General features: G+C 38.1%; 2 protein-coding genes across 7 annotated transcripts in view; both read left to right on the top strand.

Moving 5' to 3' along the window:
- Positions 1-4,031: 4,031 nt before the first annotated feature.
- Positions 4,032-5,265, top strand: LOC120470257 (C-X-C chemokine receptor type 2-like). The gene has a single exon (XM_039659763.2). The coding sequence runs from the start codon at positions 4,090-4,092 to the stop codon at positions 4,978-4,980; it is 891 nt and encodes a 296-aa protein (XP_039515697.2). The 5' UTR covers positions 4,032-4,089; the 3' UTR covers positions 4,981-5,265.
- A 2,782-nt stretch (positions 5,266-8,047) lies between these two features.
- nsmfb (NMDA receptor synaptonuclear signaling and neuronal migration factor b) overlaps positions 8,048-18,671 on the top strand; it is a 117,384-nt gene continuing 106,760 nt past the window's right edge. For 3 of the 6 annotated variants that reach the window (XR_016168357.1, XR_016168356.1, XM_089130346.1), the window contains exons 1-4: positions 8,049-8,460; positions 17,164-17,225; positions 17,482-18,165; positions 18,268-18,340. Coding sequence is in view for 2 of the 6 variants with exons in the window: in XM_089130346.1 (XP_088986472.1) it covers positions 8,390-8,460; positions 17,164-17,225; positions 17,482-18,165; positions 18,268-18,340 (890 nt within the window). In the remaining 4 variants the exon portion in view is untranslated. Of the gene's footprint in view, positions 8,461-17,163; positions 17,226-17,481; positions 18,166-18,267; positions 18,341-18,671 lie in introns of all 6 variants that reach the window. The other 3 variants (XR_016168355.1, XR_016168354.1, XM_039659596.2) reach the window with 3 other exon arrangements.

Genomic DNA, 18,671 nt, shown 5'->3' with positions numbered 1-18,671 from the left:
TTATACTCTAACATTTATATATTCGCTTTTTTAGAAAAACTTCTAAACACAAACTTGAGTGCACAAAAGCTTTCAATTTCTGCCTTCTCATAACCACCCACAGGCCAAATGAAACTGCCAAGATGGCCGTAAGCTTTAATCTCATTCATATGGCTTTTTTCCTCCCTCACCTGTTATTCTGCCAGTCTCCTGGAGATATTTAGGTCAATCAGCTACCATGGGATTTCTGTTTGATGACTCAGAGGAAACTGATGGGATCAAGGGTATCACGTCACGACTGCTGAAAGACTGTGAAAACTGGAGTGAGGATATTTTTAACATGATCTTGGGGAGATAAAATGAGGTTCTTGTTTACTGTTGATTGAAAAATGCTCTAGATGATTTGATTAGCAAACTGTGGCGAATACTACAAATGTGATGTGGTACATTCCCCAAGCACTCTCTGAGGGTACTTTATAAAGGCTGTTTGTCTAAAGTCAATCTTTTTCAATCTTAGTAAATGTCAATACACTTGGTGTGTCAAGACATACTAGTAAAAGCTAGTAGACCAAATAGAAAAAAAAAATTATTTTTAAAAAAAAAATTTTAAGGGAATATTGGGATATTTCTTATAAATGATTTATCTTTATACCTATTTATTTATTTATTTTTTATAAAGGGGTGATGAACTGAGAAATCATATTTTCTTTGAGCTTTCGACATCTAAGAGGTCATCATATTATAAGAATATCCTGTAAGTTTCAGAACTGAAAACGTCATTGTTAATCCAATTAAAGCTTTTATTGACACCAGGCTCAGCAAACGACTCGTTTTTCAAAGTGGGGAACTATGATGTCAAAGAGGATAAAACACCACCCCCAGTCCCCCACAAGAAGATCAACGCCAAACCAAACGCCGATCAAAGCTAGGCTCAAAACTAGGGTAGAAAATAGCTTATTACTTATTCATTTTGATGTTTATGAATGCAAAAACCAAGCGAACATCATAAGTTAACCTCAGACAACAATATAATAAAAAAGCCAGTTCATGACCCCTTCAATTTGGGTTCCCTTGTAATCTTTAATTAAAATAACTTCCCCAGAGTCAACGACAACTCTTCTCTGATGATTTGCTTACAACTTGTCACTCAAAATGATATCACATCAATAGCAAACCACAATGATCAAACGATCCATTCAAGTCATGCCCTACTTTTTGTCTTGTTCGAGAAGCCATTTAAAATTTGGATATACATCACAATGGGGTGGGGTACTTTTAAATGGTAAAACATTTGAAATCAATATGAGTACATCAATCAAGTACAAGAAATCAATGGTGTGTGTATTGTAAAGTAGCTGAAAAACCAAAGTAGTCACCTGATGTCTATCTTCTCAACCAACTTTATATGTGAGTAATCAATGCGCCTTGGGATCATTTTTAAACAGAAATGAATAAGCAATAAGATTCCTGGGTTATTTTTCTTCACTCTCTCATCCAAATAAATTTGTAAAGAAACTTTAAATTTGTCTACAAGCTAATTGTAAGCATTTAAGGATAAGCCTTTAGTACAAAAGGACCTGAAGACCATGAGCAATATTCAGTCAGGTGGTCCAAACCATTGACAGATACTGTACATGTTTGCTGACACCGATCTGTCATTATCTAAACAACATGGCAGAAGGCTGATTCAATTAACCGTACCACCAATCCAATTAACAGGCTACTCATCATTTGCTGCCCAATTCCTTATTCTCTCTTCATTCATCTTCCACCTGTCTCATCAGTCTTCCTTCACCTCTTTCCATTCCATGTCCATCTGTTTACTTCTTGTCTGTCTATTTTCCATCACATTTCTGTATATCTGTTCCACTCCTCCTTTGCCTTACCCTGCCTCATGCTTCTCACCAGCCAATCACTTGAGAGCAATCATTATGGTCATGCCAACAAACAGATCACCCTTCAAATGGTTATTGACGAGCATATCAATCAATTGTTTTTGCTCAATAAGAAAGTGTTTAAGTTGACATGCCAAGATATATTGCATCTGAAAGTCTCCTGCAGTGTATATGCTCTGCCCTTGAAGGTCATGGTAAAAGTCACACTCCGTTCTGTTGATGAAATTAGACATGTATGCTCCATAATCTGATTTAGGAACAGGTCTCATATTATAACTAAGTTATCTCTGGATTCTACCTATATACATTCAGAAAACTGTAAACAAGAGACATCTCTGGCACAGTGAAAATTAATTTTGCATTATTGCAGAGAAATCTAACCACACCTCATCTCTCTCAGGCACCAATTTATTCTGCTTGTTTACTGTGTCTCTTTCATGCTGTGTGTTGTTTGTTGCGCCCTCCTCCATTGAATGTAATGTTTGCTGAAACAAAGGCCTCAATTGGAAATTGTCTCATTTCCAAAACAAAATCTCATTACTCTGTCCCAACAAACCGCATGAGTAATCAGAACATGCCTGCTTGCCTTTCTGGAGGTTGTTTAGTAAGACCAGTATTAGCCTGCGAGTTAAAGTCAAGTGGAGTTTTTGCACTTGGTTCAGCAACATGACATCATGACTTTTGCGTAAACACACACCACTTTCGAGTCAAGTGGCGTGTTATCTCTACGCATTTTGAGCTATCCGCGTGTATGCATGTATGTCTACGCCATTAACGTCCGAGTGATTCCGCGTGTCTGTACACACCGTCAAATGTCCGCGCGAAACGAAGCAAAATCTACATCTGGGGAGCAATCTTTTTTTTTCCTAGGATGGTAAGGGAACACTCATAAATGCCATTAACCCCAGTGACGGTTAGGTTTAGGGATGGGTTTGAGGTAAGTCATATATAGCGTTAAGTCAATGGCGTTCATAAACACGCTGAAAAGTGATTATGCGTCTTGATAGCACGCCAAAAATGGAAATACGAATTGGCGTGTCATACATACGCTACTTCATGAGATCAGTCTGTGGCTCAGAATTTAATTTCCTTCCATTTTTACCACAGCCTCAGAATTATAAATCTGTCTGCTGTTAAAGAATAAGGCTAAGATCAGGTTGAGGGTCAATGGAAAAACAGAAATGAAAACTGAAAACAAGCAGTTAAAATGAGCAATTCTTAAAAAAAGTGATGTGACATGTAGCCAAAGAGAAGTGGGCAGCCATTTTTTGCTGCAGCGCCCAGGGAGCGATTGGGGTTTTTTGAATTTCTGTAGTAGCCAATAGAGCATAAATGAAGACCTCCGATGCAAAAGCCTCTAAAAGACACCTATGTCAAAAATGAGATAAATATATCGAGCATAATATACGTTCATCAAATACTTTCACTTCGAACTCACTAAATCCCAGCCTCAGGCCATTCAGAAATGTTAAGTACTTATACTGTAGGTAAAAACCTATATAAGAGCCTGATAAAAAAATGTATTATTAAAGAAAAACGTTAAACAGACTTATAAGCTTTTACATCTGTATTCATATGGTCTAAAAATATATACTGTATCATAAAGATAGATAGTCCCATTTCTATATTAACCAACAACACACTAATAATGGCCTCTATGGACCTGATGCTCCGTGCATCTCTAGTTTCTTGCATTTTCTGGTTGAAATTATATTTCCAGAGAGTGTGGGGGTGCATACACATAGCCTACTAGCTGCTTGCCAGGGGAAATGTGTTCATCTGTGTGTGAGGTCAGTCAGGCATGCAGCATTTACCACTACTAAAATGCGATGCTATGCTATATATATATATATATATATATATATATATATATATATATATATATATATATATATATATAAATAGCATATATATAGAGCTGATGCTATGCTGATGAGCTATATATAGAGCTGATGCTATGCTGATGCTACATCACTATAATGCATAAACATTAACGGATGTTGAAGGAAGACAGAAATGCTAATACACCACAACAAACACCACATTCGTGCACAGTCTTAAATGGACTGACAGTTTTAAAAGGAACATGCAGACTTGCAGGAAATGACTGCGGTCCCCCTCAGCAAGTCACCTAAACCCCAGTCGCTCCCTGGGCAATTACACTTCCTGAGTCTACATCAGACTTAATATTCGCATCAGCAATTGGCAGGTGAACATGCAGTACCAGAACATTTCGAATGGCTCTCTCTTTGCCGATACCTCAGTGGATGTGGCAATGTCCAGCACTGTTCTGGGGTTGTGCTTTGTGCTGGGTGTACCAGGTAATCTTGCGGTGATGGTCATGCTCACCCAACATTTAGAAGGAAGCTTCACCCCAAAACTGATGCTGAGTCTGGCTGTCTCGGATCTACTGAGTCTGATTTTTCTGCCTGTGTGGATCTATGCCCTTCTGAACGGCTGGATTTTTGGAAGAGGTCTATGTAAGTTATTTTCCTATGTTGTGTACTGGAGCCTCTACAGTAGTGTGCTTTCTGTCACCTTGTTGAGTGTGCAAAGGTACCTGCAGGTGCTGTATACTCAGCGATGGGCGAAGCTTGGAGGGAAGGGTCAAAAGGGGCTGATTTTTGGGATATGGATATCAAGTGGAGCTTTGGCTTCTTACGCCCTTTATCACCGAAGTGTTGAGTGGAAGAAGGACGGGCGTCTACACTGTTATCAGGATTATAGGAATTCTAAAGAAAAAATAGCTGTCTTACTTGTTGAGACTCTAGTCTTGTATATTGTGCCTCTCTTCAGCCTGTTTTGCTTCTACCTTCGACTTCATCGACGGATAAGTCATTCAGCTTCCTTCAGCAGCCACAGGCTGACGAAACTGGCTGTCAGAATCGTAGTGGTCTTCTTCATATTCAGCACCCCCTGCATGATCAACAACATTGTTTTAATGGTGTCATGGAAATCAGAGGGCAGCAACAATGTTACTGGAGCTCTTTTCTTTATCAACAGTTGCGTGAACCCCTTTCTTTACGCCTTTTCTGCTCGAGCACTGCGATCCAAAAATAGTCAGTGTTCTGATCAACCACAACAATATCAGAATGAAACTGAGTGAGCAGGAAATCTTTATTCATGAGTTACTACTAAAGTATATTTTGATGTTATTCTCTGTGTCTAATATTCGTGTTTGCTTTGTGCCAAGGAAAGTGAAATATAATTTTTTTTATATATATAATATACCGTATGCTTCAAGAACTTGTAACCTGAATGGTTTACAAAAATATAACAATTAACAACAAAATATTTCTGTAACAGGACTGTGGAAAAAAAACAAGTATGCTATTGTGTTTTGGATTGTATTTGAATGTAAAGGTTTTAGTAAAAAAAAAATTTTTTTTTTTTTTTTATCTGCCCTCAAAAAATTAGAAGAAATGTTCTAATGTTGAGGCTGACGCTTTCTTTTAACTGACATACGCTTTTAAAGAGAAACAACTTTAGTTGAACAAGGAAAACACATTAAGGAACTTCAACCCCTCGACAAAGAAGATGAAGGATGCCAACAAAAGTCTTTTTCCTTCTGATAATTTATTATTTGAAACTGTTTTTTTTTATTTATTAATGACTAAATTAAAGCCTCTGTACTTTGTGGTTGTACAACAGTCTCCTAGTTTGTAATTTTCCCTGGTCTCCTCTGTGATTTATCTTTATTGGTGGGACCTCAACTTTACCCATGTTTTTAAATGAATATTTAATAATAATAAATAATAAAATGTAATCACACACACACACACATGGGTGGTTGTGTATGCTGGTTTTCAAACCCTTTTATCAAAAATAAAATAAAATTGTCACTTTTTCTCAAATTATATTGTTTTGTTACTATTTTCAGCATTGTACCTCTGCTCTGTGAACAGAAAAGGTTTTTCTGCAAAGATATTATCTGCCAAGTTTACAGACATTTCTTTAACCATAAAATACAACACAATGCAATGTGTAAATAAAAATGTGGCTTTCATATTAACACAGTACATTGGGCTCTACTGATTTCTTTCTTAAAGCAGTTGCTAAAGGCCATATGTAAATCTTTTAAATGCTAGATCAAAAAATGTTTATTTATAGACCCCAATAAAACATTATTTTCATGACTTATTTATATTGATGTCCATTTAAAATGAAGAGACAATGTTTTAGTTTATTTTATTGTCAAGATAATATATTTTAAAATCTATATAAGACACACTTTTTTATCGTCCTGCCAGTCCAGCATTTGAGTTATCTGAGGCCCTTATTGGCCATCACTGTCAGGCTGATCTCCAAGGGAAAGCGTTTGGCATAACCAGGCTAAGAGAAAAGAAAAAATGCAGTTAGACGGAGGTGGTTTCTCAAATAAGGACTTAGACATTAAATCAAACAATTTTCCTTCTGAAAAACCATGTCGTATGTGATTTTAACACAAATATAAGACATTACAGAATAAATTGAAAACAGTGACTGAGAAGCATTAACAGACAGCTCAAGTCCATCCTTGCATCTAGTCCCTGCATCGCAGAGCCAAATCCTCCTTCGCCCAGCTTGTGGCCAACTTTATAACGGCTGCAAATGTGGTATAAGATAAACAAGTGTAGTTTGTGTGAAATAAAATGATAAATTTTAGTGTATAATTTATTGTTTTTCACTCTCGTCCAGGACGTCCTGCTCTAGCTGTTCCTCAGCAGCAGGGAGAACTTCAGAAGTCGGAGGGGAGCTATATATTAAATTCAATAAATAATATAAATAAAACTTGCAATCTCAAGAGTTGCATCTCATTTAGGGACATTTTTGACATGATTTCTTAGTCATCAATCAGCCATTAATCAGTATTGTACTATCATAAAATGTTCATGTGATTTTACCATTGGAAAGTTTACAGGATAATCCCACTTCATTCTGGTAGTCTTTTTCAGCCTAGGAAAGTGGAGAGCGGGCAACTTCCAGAACTTTCCCCTTTTCCCCCTATCAACCTCACTAGTACCAACAAGTGTCTCATCAACCCAATGAGGATGGTTCTCCACACTCTTCAAACGCTTTGTTCGGGATTGAACTTAGTTGTCCCATGATAAAACCATTGTCTCTGATATCAGATACTCTGAAACTTTAAAGGACAAGTTCAGTATTTTACACTTAAAGCCCTGTTTTAAGATAGTTTCTGATGAAATAGAACGGTTAAGATTGAAATTTGGAGGATTTTCACAGAAACCGAAAATTCTCGAGACAGCAGCATGTGTCCAAATTTCAATCTTAACCGTTCTATTTCATTAGAAACGATCAATCAGGGATTTAAGTGTAAAATTCCGATCTTATCCTTTAATACAGCTAATAGGTCATTTTGAATGGTAGTTTTGAAATATTTAAAAATATTTAAAATTATTCAAATTTGTTGTGTCTAGCCTATATCGCTGACTGTAAATATAGTTGCGCAAAGAATACTGCTTAAGATTTTGACACGTTAAAGCGAATGAGAAACAGCGTGGTAACTGATTTATGTTTTTTATAGCTTTTTTTATAGCACTATAAACCGTGCCATTTAAGATAAACAATTGGAAGGTCTTTAAGTGACAGCAGCCTAAATGCCTAATACTAACTGTCGTCTGTGTTGGACTCCTTAATGTTAAACAAACAACAAAAGAAATAATACAGGATACATGATAAGGAATCTTTTAAGTCAAATCGTTTACATCATCTCTTAGAATGGAAATAAATGTAAAGATTTAGTTCAATTGTATAAATATGGTGTGTTTTATAAAATTAGTTATGCCTACATTCAGACAGAAGTGTGGAGTTCTAGTTGTTGTCGTCGTTGTGCATGTGTTTTAAATGTTATTTTAATTTGACACATTTTATTATTTACAATAGCAATCTGCTGGCTGTTTACGTTCTTCTAATAAAAAGCGCATAATGGCTTCCTGTGTGACCTTGGGGTCAACATGTAGGCAAATAGGATGGTGGAAATTTTCTATTACTTTTGGAGAAAAAAATGGGCTTCGTTCTTTTTGTCCACTTTTAATCTGACGCCAAAGGACAAGCTGAGCCACTTTCTCCCTTATATGGCACTAGTTTCCATCACGCGTTGTATCTGGATCAGAGAGAGAGAGAGAGAGAGAGAGAGAGAGAGAGAGAGAGAGAGAGAGAGAGAGAGAGAGAGAGAGAGAGAGAGAGAGAGAGAGAATGTTTGTAAGTGGCGCGCACGAGCACGTTCTAGCCTACTGGCAGCTCACCCTCCACATTGCTGTGTTGGCTACTAACTCAAACTCCGCTTACAAGACAAGACACCATCAACTTCACGTTGTGAAATTCAGCAGGACTGCGCGTTCCTAAACATGAGGAACAAACGGAACGTCTGACAGAGACCGTGAGCAGCAAGGAGAAGAGAGGCGATCATATCTCCACTCTGCGGATGATTTATTTCCACTGTGCATTACTTTCCTCCATTGCAGATGTGACGAGTGGAATGAGCTGTTTTTACACATTGGTCGTTTCACTACAGCATGGGAACTGCCGTATCCAAGAAGAAGAATTTAAGAAATGATGCGATTTCTTCTGTTGCCGCAAAAGTTAGGTGAGTCTCTGCAGCACCACAGGCGCGTCTCATGGAGGAGGTGGATCTTCTCATAACTATAAAACATCTCATCATCACACCTCATATCGTAACACTTGTTTTTGACGACTATAGACAGATAAATTCGGTCATAAATATATCAGTGACAGCTGCTGGTGCTGTAATCGTGTTGAAGACACTTTGTATATTAGCTAGCCACAATGGCGTGCTAGTAACTTTGTATCAAAATATAGCCTAATATACATTTCACTTAAACTAAACTACTTTTCATGGCTTTTTTAATTAGAAACTATCGGAAATTTAGTTATTTACTGCTGAGCTGATGACATCAGTGTGTCATTTATTGTTATCATTTAGGTTATAAGTAATTTCATTGTTGTGTTTGCTGTTGCTTGGGGATGAAGATGGGGATTATTGTTGTTGTTTTAACGTTGAAATCGGGTGGTGATGATGCAAATAATTGTATAATGTATTATAAAGATTTTTTTTCAGAAATCAACAGTTTAGCCTGGTGATATGCTCTAAAATCTAAATAAACAATCATATTTTTTATATTAGATTTTTTTATTTAATATTACATTTATTATTATTATTATTATTTGTTTTTTATTTATGATATTTTGAATATTTCAATACGTTTTATTTCCATTGTCAGTTTGATTTTTGTTTTCTTAACAGCGCAAATATAAGGCTGATGTTCCACTATGACAGAGATACGTCAGTCACTTCGTCACTAACATATTCGTTTTACAGACGTCATGAAGTCAGTTGTGATTAGGCTTACCAAACTGAGACAGACTGTTTGTTCTAAATTGATCTGTTTGTCCCTTGCTTGTCTATATTTGTATAGTTTTGTGTAGTGATTAGACTCAACCAACATAATTTTGCACTTTTGAAAGGCTTCCGTCTCTGTGCACATTTAAAAGTAAATTTACCAGTTAGTCATTTATTCATTTTACCCACTCAAATGGCCATTAACAACCATATTCAGCGTGATATCATCAGCTGTCACCAAACTTCTGACCGACCCTTGAGACTCATTACCTCTGTATTACACCGACAGTGTGATCTTTAGCTGTATTCATCCTCCTACTTTAATTCATCTGTTTAGCGGGGTGATGCTTAAGACTTTCAGAATTGTAATATCTCAGGCAAACAGCACTTCTGTATCTGTATGCCTTGAACAGAGAAACATATATTCTGGATGGGAGGAAAGCGTGACCATTTCAGTGAGTGGCCTCCCTCTTTCTACTGTTGCAACCTAGTTTTCTCAGATGGATTCAAGGCTGCAACAACTAATCGATAAAATCAATAATAATTGATTATGTAATCGATTATCAACCATAGACAGTAAAAAAAAAAAAATGGACACAGAGACCCCATTGATTTCAACTGAGAAAATTGAAGTCCGTTAAAAGCTGATCGCCAGGCATACTGCGCAGGCTCAAACAGCCTGTCACGTGAGCAACCTGTATGTCTTCTAGTAGCTGGTCCGAGTGAAATCTGTGTTATACTCACAGAGAGAGTGAGAATTAGCTGTACATGAGCTAGCAGCAGGATCAACTTTAATACTCTCCATGGGCTTCTTCCTCGACTTTATCGGACTTTATGCCTCCACATCCACATCCCACATTTCTCTCTGGTGCGTTCACTGCTCCGAAGATCGCGAGTCCGCATCATCAACTTCATCTTTGCAGTCGACACTGACAAAGAAAACACTTGTTTATTAAGAAATAATTTAAATATCTCTCTCTATATATTACATTAATCATGGTTGTCAACTTAAAAACATTACAAATATTGATATTAATAAAACTCAATGTGTGGCTTTTGCATTTTTTAAAGTACACTTTTTCTCAAAAATACCCTTTAGTTATAATAAACAAAAGGATTATGGATGTGTAAGAGGCATTTACATTATGTTTGGATATTCTGTACACTGACTAAACTGCACTATGCAGGCCTTTGGGGGAGCTTAATGGCTACCTGGCCACTGTATTTCTTGTGAGATAGATAGATGATTGATGATTTTGTGACTGTAGGAAATAGGAATCACACATTTTATCCAGCTCTTTAAAATATCTCCCACATCCAGTGACAGAGAAAAAAAAGAACCACGCTGAAATGACAGCCCAATGCCAATTAGAGTTATGCAGTGAATAAATCTATAAGCCTCCCCATAGTCTCACAGGCTGACATGTAAATGTCTAATTAGAGCTTGAGATTACCTGTTGTCTAACTGGCGGGAGGCCCAGATTATGAAAACTCATATGTTTTTGTGACGATGCTTGGGGTTAGGCTGGGACACAAGTTGTTTTCCTGTGTTTTTGCAAGATCATGTTTTGTAGAGTTATTGGGTTAGGAAACCAATAATTTAAAGACTTTTTTGAATATTTATCATAATTTTTTATTCTCTCCTATAAAGTTAGTCAATGTTTTATAGCGTCATCTTATAATTTAGTGTTTGTGCCATTTCTACTGAGCCTCGTTTTTAAATCTTTGCATTTGTGAAATGAGTTAAAACTCTGGGGCTGGGGATTTTCTGTTGGGTGTAAAATCCCAATATTGGGTCCCGTCTCGGCTATTCGATATCTCTCTCTGAAGAAAAAAATGCCACCAAATGCATTTTCACCAAAAACATATGTTCAGCACAATCTGTGAAGGTCAGACTTCTAGAATTAGAGGCTTAAATAAACTTCAGTCATTTTTTACTAACATTGAGGTTTTTTTTAATCTTGCTTGTTAGTTGTACAATGTAGAATAATACACAATATATTCCTCTTTTTGTTGATAAGAGCAATAATATCCTCCATTCTCCTCCTATTTTGCTGACTACACATGTCAAGTTGCGCACCAAAGCTTCCAGAACGACCCCTTTTTGCAGCTTAGTTCCAATGAATGGCCTTTTTGTACTGCAGATAGAGTTCTGAAAGGTCTCGAAAAATTGGAATGGATCAGCGGGGACATTTTGGTCGATTGCCATTTGGAACCTCAATGTTTGCTATGCGACTAATTTAGAGACCTGCTCATTAAGTGTTAATGAATTTCTAATGAAGAGATTAAAAATGCTACATGCCAATGGCAGATGTTTAGCATTTTCAGAGACGAATATGAGTCAGTGTTTAGTTCACACTGCAATCTTATATAAATTGTAGCTGTCAATGACAAAAACTCTAAGCTGGCAGTGAGGACCGTGCGAGATGAGGATATGAACGGTAGACTAAGAAATTAAATGGGCAAAGAGAACACAAGATTTGTGGGTCCATTATAAGCAAAAAAGGAGAAGAACTAGAAAAAAAATGTGAGAGAAAGGGATCATGGTTGATCATCTGGTTAACACGTCTGAGGCACTCAAGAACAAATTGTACTTACTTTTTGCTAAATTAGTGTAGCTCGCCAAAGCGGCCTGCTGAAGTCATAGTCACCCAGGGCAAAAACACTCATTCTGTGCGTGAACAGACTCATGAAAACAGCTCCAGGGTGTGCTCAACTCTCCTTTACCCATGCTGCCTTCATGCACTTATTGCCTCTTGCATTCAATCTAAATGTCAGTGTGTATTTGTGTCCACATTGGGCAGTTATTGTTTTTACATCTGCTTTTATCTTCGTGTTGTTCATTTGAATCACTAGTCATCCGCCTCTTCTTCTGGAGCACCACGGGGCTTTCGTCTAGCAGTGCAGGTTAAAGCATCTGCTGGTTAAAACGCTTCTCTCTGCGTTCCCTCATTGCTTCCTCCCCTTCCCCCTTTACTGTCACTTGGCTGAAGAGAGATGCTCCCAGATGAAAACACTACTATACCCTCAGACAAACTAGCATGAGACGAAGGCTGGACTGTGTGTGAAAGAGAAAGGAGAAATCAGAGTGATTTTGGCCTCTTACTGCTTCTCAATTTTTATTATTCATAATTTAATTCTCTCCAACTGAGTAGCTTTTGTTGTTTTGAACAGAAGATTTTTGAATTAAGAAAGAACAGTAAACTAACTATCATCCTCACACTAATAAGGTAATTGCTTTTGCCTCATTTTTAGGCGGCAGTGGTTCATGTAGATTGTCTACAAACCAGAAGGTTGGTGGCCGCTGGCTGTGTATGAATGGGTGAATGTGAGGCAAAAATGTAAAGCACTTTGGTGGCCATTGGGTCTGGGAAAGCGCTATATAAATGCAGTCCATTTACCATTAGGCAGAAGTATTAATGTAGAAAGATTGGATTTCAAAGGGCCACAAATCAATCACAGAGTGGACAAGCTGTCAGTTTTGAGGTTTAGCGGTTCAGTAATGCATGTGTGGGGTGAGGTATCACTTTCCCTGCCTCACTCCTTGAATCTTTAACAGGATAGATTATAGTACAAGCAAATGGGGGCCAGTGCTGGGGGCCTCTGACTGTTAGAGACCTCCAGCCAAGAGGCCCATGGTGGCATGACGCTGACTGGAAACAAGTCACTGCCAATGGAAAATTCATATAAATGAACTTTTGAATATGTGCCAGTTATGTGTATACTAAAATAAATGAAGAAATTAGGAAAGTAATCCTGGCCAATAACATCTTATTGCATCGACATATGGCACTGATTTCGAGATATTGCACATGACCGCATGATTTTTCTAACAGCCGCAGTTTTAGTATTTCTCCTTTTTGCAATGCAATTTCTTGCTATTTAGACCCCATACATTTCGACTATTGCCCAATGTAGCTGGACCATAATCCCTCCTTGTCTATTTCAAGCATGTGTTATCAGTTTTTCCTCTCCAACCCTCGTACAGGAATCAACTGATCTTAGAGAGTAGTTGGACATTTTTCAAGAGAAAACAGATCTCTGTTTGGACCACAAGCTGTCCCATTGGCTCAATGAACTCTTAATGGGTACTCCTATCATCTGATTATAAAAATGTGTTATGATATATGTAATTTGAACTATGTTACAGTAAGCGTGCACACTTGCATAGCATAAAGATACACAATTAGTCTGAAAGATTAGCTTAAACACTACATTCAAGATTATTAGGTTAAGTACAAATGCATGATTATGTAAGTGTACAACTTTTGTCTGTGCTACCTTTCTGGGTCTTGAAAGTGGTAACAACATTGCGGTCTTGTGTGTACTACTGGACTTGGTAAAACTATTAACTAATAGTTGATGGAGACCCGATTTTAAGGCAAGATCTGATTTCTCATGACATTGGTTGTCAAAACAAAAATTTTATAAGCAGTAAATATACAAAGATTTGCAGGGAGAAAAATGTCCACTAGGCCAGCCCATTTAAGCTTCGGATCCTGGCGTACTGCCCTCAGACACCCACTCCCCTTATCTATCGCATATTCACAGCAGTTTTTTACGAGTTCTGCCTTCCAGTCCTATTGAAAATGTTTTGTGTCCTAGCGGGGAACTTTTTTTCCGAACAGCCTTCTGCACTGTACTTCCTTGTCTGCCGTCAGACGTCCCATTTCTCCTCACCGATTAGAGGCTAAGTGTGTTATTTTAGGACCATCCTTGAGTTCATTTCAAGTTAACCATGTCAGTACAATCATAACACAAACGCTGTGGGTTGTGATGTGTCTCTCTTGTAGATCTAGTCCACCTCTGCCCTTTGATTTTTGATTGGCCCATCCATCACACTTGAAAACATTTAGCTTGTACCTACTCCAGGCACTGTGGAGTGAGACAGTGAGAAGAAAGGGTTTGGACAATTGCACTCTGCTTCACTCTTCCCATCTGTTAGAGTTTGTTGAGTGAGGAGAGAGAGATGCACATGCTGGCTAGTATTTAATTATTCAAACTGTCGTTGCAGTAAAGCATGGCTACTCCAACAACATTTCCCAGCATCTCTAGAAAGAGGCAGAGACTGCACAATTTGCCTATAGCTAGCTGATTATGTCTTTGGAGGTGCTTGTCAGTTCATCTGTGTGCGTTTGTGTTGCATGTACAATTCTGGTGCAGGGATGGAGGTGGGATTCAAAGAGTCTATTTATGCATGTTAGAATCTACATATTTATTGAGCTTGTGCAGGGAAAACATGTGTGTGGGAAGGCATCATTAGTTGGGAACTAAATTAAAAACAAGGTGAGTGAAACGGGTTGGGTGCCTTTTTTTCAGTTGTGCTTGCTAGTTGGTATACTCGCCGAGCATATGCAAGCGTTTAGGCTGCATTAGTAGTAGTCCTCGCAGGGCCACACAGGAGGGAGAATACTGTCTAAACCTTTCCAATGCTTATGAATTTGATAATGGAATCTGGCAGCTCTTCGAATGTATTAATGAGTTGTGTAAATCATCTATGCTGTTTGTAAGGGCCATCGGGAGTGCAAATGCATCCATTTTTTGCTTTCAATCGTCAGCATTGTGAAAGCCATTTTCAGTGGCATAACCACACACACACACACATATACAATGAAAATGTTGCATAAAGGTCATCCTGCTGGTTAAATGAGAGAAAGGTTTGGCAATGTAAGAGACAGAGTTCTTTGAATACTGACTTTTATTGTTCTACTCATACAGATGTTTCCCTTTTCCTTCTTTATAACAAATTCATCTTTCCAACCTGAGGTCGCTTTAACCAAAAATGTTCTCTCATTGACTAATTTTTTTTTTTTTTTTTAGCAGTGAGAAAGTTTTGAGTTCAGGCAAATACAGAGCATTGAATTTTGTTCACTTTATTTTATTTTATTTTTTTTACATTTTGTTCATATTATAATCTGAATTATATTATGTCATATCTTGCATTGTTCATATTTGCCCAGGCTCAAAGGTCTTGTTTTAGTGGCCTCTGTTGTCACTGTGGGGGGGAAACAAACATTCATCGTGTGGTGCTAAACATAAGTGACACTCTTCATCTGTTTTCTTCTTAAATAATTATATGCACAATATAGCCCATATGCTCATCCTGCAAGTTCAGGATTAAATGTGAATGAAAACAAGAGCTATTAAAAGTCTTATTATCATTAAATGTAAAATTACGGTTAATATTAGATTATGAAAGAATTTTTCAACCCTGAGAAATGAGAAAGATCTAATATGCGACCTTTATTCCTGATTATATGCTTCCTGAGTTCTGTGCTATTGCTCCCTCCCTTCATACAGCAAGTAAAATTAGGGCCCATGTTCCATGTTCTCCTGTAGTGTATGCATCTCAATTTCATTCACTGCTGCTTAACACCTCTTTGCCCTGGAGAAGTTATGGTATATGGAGATTTAAATTTTAGGCATAATTTGTGTCATCTGCTAATCATTATTGTGTGATAATTGAATGTAGAAAATAGACTGAGTTAAACCCTGATGCTTTGTGTTATGGAAAAAAACAGTACTTGACTGCACATCTCACACAGTGTTTAGGTGAGAAATATGGTCAGAGTTGAAATATAAACCAGACGTTATATTTAAATGGATTAGTGGCCAAGAGGAGAATCTAAAATTGCTTGATAAAATTAGTGGTCTGTAAATGTCTCTGTGTAATGCTATAGAACAAGTCCATTAAAATGGATGTGAAATATGATGGCGTTTGTAATATTGTAATTTAAAAACTATCTGCTAAAGGTAAGTCATGACGCATCAAATGCTTTTCCGGGTCCAAGGTTCTCTATTTAAAGTGATAGTACTGTCTCAATGTCACGATTTGGTCTTGTCTCTGTCACATTTTGGTTTGTTTATGTCATGTTCCATGTCTGTCATGTGATTCCCAGTTTGTCATGTGATCCTGCCTTCTTCTTCGGTAGATTTTATTTGGCAGCTTGCAATCATTGTGCATTACCACCATCTACTGGACTGAGGTTGATCACATTGAGACATGTGATTCTGCCATATGTCTTGTCATTGGTTAATCGTCTGTTCATTGTTCACAGGTGTCCCTTGTCATGTCATTAGCCTATGTATTTAAGCCCTCATGTTTGCCATGTGTCTTTGTCAAGTATTGTTTCCTGTAACCTCTGTTGCGTGATGTCAATGCAGTTATGCCAATGGTTTTGTTTCGCCATTAGTTTTGTTTCGCCAATAGTTTTGTTTCGCCAATGGTTTTGTTTCGCCAAAGGTTTTGTTTCGCCAATAGTTTTGTTTCGCCAATGGTTTTGTTTTGCCAATGGTTTTGTTTCGCCAATGCTTTTGTTTCGCCAATGCTTTTGTTTCGCCAATGGTTTTGTTTCGCCAATAGTTTTGTTTCGCCAATGCTTTTGTTTCGCCAATAGTTTTGTTTCGCCAATGCTTTTGTTTCGCCAATGGTTTTGTTTCGCCAATAGTTTTGTTTCGCCAATGGTTTTGTTTTGCCAATGGTTTTGTTTCGCCAATGGTTTTGTTTCGTCAATATGGTTTTGTTTTGTCAATATGGTTTTGTTTTGTCAATGGTTTTGTTTTGTGCCATGTCATGTTTTGATCGAGCTATATGTTACTTTTGAATAAATACTGCACTTGGGCTCTCTCTACAACTTGCCTCTAGTGGATCCTTATACTCAAAAGTTTTTTGGTACTACTACAGCTCAATGTGGCTGTGAATTTGTATTTATTTATTTTATTTTTTTTGGGGGGGGGGGGATTTTTATTTTTATTTTATCTGAAAGAGCATTTGGACCTGAAAACAGTGATTGTATGACATCAGATTTAACAAAGGGATTATGAATAATTACTGAGATCTGAATACATAAGCATGCAAAAGTATATCAAGACTTTTTATATTATATTTTATCTCCATGCTCTGATTTGGTGTTCTGTTTGTCTCTGCAGAGCAGCTCGAGCATTTGGAGAGTATCTTTCTCACACACACCCTGAGAACCGCAACGGAGCAGGTTAAGTTCATTCCACCTCATGTCCTACCTTCATTTGTCTTGTCTTTTGTCCCCTCATATTTATCTGTTTTACAGTTTGTGAAGTACTTGAGTGTATTAATACTTACATTAGCCAAAGCATCATTCTTTATGTTTAACATTAATTCCACTTTTGACCATTTACCCAGTCATTTTTCAATTGATCATAATAGAAGAGCTTTATTGGCACCCAAGATGAAAAATCAGTTTTTCTTGCTTTATTTATCTCTCACTCCAGATCATTTGTTGTCTGACACCTTCATTGGTCAAGATACAGACTCCCCTGACATCAACCGACTGAACAACAATAACAGCCTCCAGCCATATTCCCAACACACTCTCACAGTCAAGCCCAGTCAAGAAGAGGCTAAGCCAGACAGCCAGTCTGCGCCCCTTCAAACCTGTTCCAAGCGTCGTCTCTCCGTAGAACGCAGCCTTTCTTCTGAGGACCAGCAGAATCAAAAGCGTGCGGAAAGCTCTTTGAAGCCAGCACGTGTCTACACCATTACCAGGGAGCGAGATATGCTCAGGGGCCAGGGAAGCGAGGAGAGTTTGGAACTAGAGGTGCTGAAGAGGACCACAGACCCACCAAGAACCAATGCTCCCTCCAATTTACATAGCAGCCATCATCGAGGAAGCCACCATCGTGGAAACAACGGCCCCAGCCACCAGCCTCACTATGGCCATGCACCTCTGACCCAACCTTTGCAGAGCTCAGGTAGTGCCCATAACATCCGGGACTGGGGGTCGAGACGGAGCAGGTCTAGAGAGGACTGCACGCCAGATTGTGTCGCCTGTATTCGCCCACATTGCCAAAGCCAGCGCTCTCTGGACCTTGAGACGTCACCTCACGGTGGTGGCAAACAGCACAAGAAGCTGGAGAGAATGTACAGTGAGGACCGTGTGTCCTCTGAAGATCGAGGTAAGGAGAAGATAACGATCACTGAATGACTGTTAATTTGTTTTTGTTTTTTTACTTTGAGATTTACACAAAACATGTTACTTTTGCTCTTTTTGTTTGCAGAGGATCACGCGAACAGCTGGTTCCCTAAAGAGAACATGTTTAGCTTTCAGACTGCGACCACCACCATGCAAGCGTGAGTGGGATTGCATTTTATCAAACTTCTCACTTCATCCTTTGGCTTCCTCTGTAGTAGGGTTGGTCTCTGAAGCAGACATATAATTTAAGCTATCCTGACTCATGCATGTGGGAGGACAGGAGTATTCTTTCTCCTTCCCTTCCTTTCTCTTTTTATTTGTCGTCTTTTCCTTTCTCTTTACCCTTTCCAGTTCTTTCCATTACTGTTTCCCTTTGCCTTCTTTATTCTCTACCTCTTGTTCTTTTCCCTTCTTCTTTCACATTCTCTGTCTCTCTGTTTCCTTTATACTTTCTCTTTACCTTCTTCATTCTCTTCCTGATCCAGTTCC

The sequence above is a fragment of the Pimephales promelas genome, chromosome 4 (assembly GCF_988280905.1).
Source record: "Pimephales promelas chromosome 4, fPimPro1.hap1.1, whole genome shotgun sequence".
Taxonomy (NCBI): Eukaryota; Metazoa; Chordata; class Actinopteri; order Cypriniformes; family Leuciscidae; genus Pimephales; species Pimephales promelas.
Note: the sequence above shows the minus strand (reverse complement) of the source record. Positions and strands in the feature narration are given on the sequence as shown.

Coding starts and splice junctions, on each gene's coding strand:
- LOC120470257 (XM_039659763.2), top strand. CDS start 4,090: ATGCAGTACCAGAACATTTCGAATGGCTCTCTCTTTGCCGATACCTCA.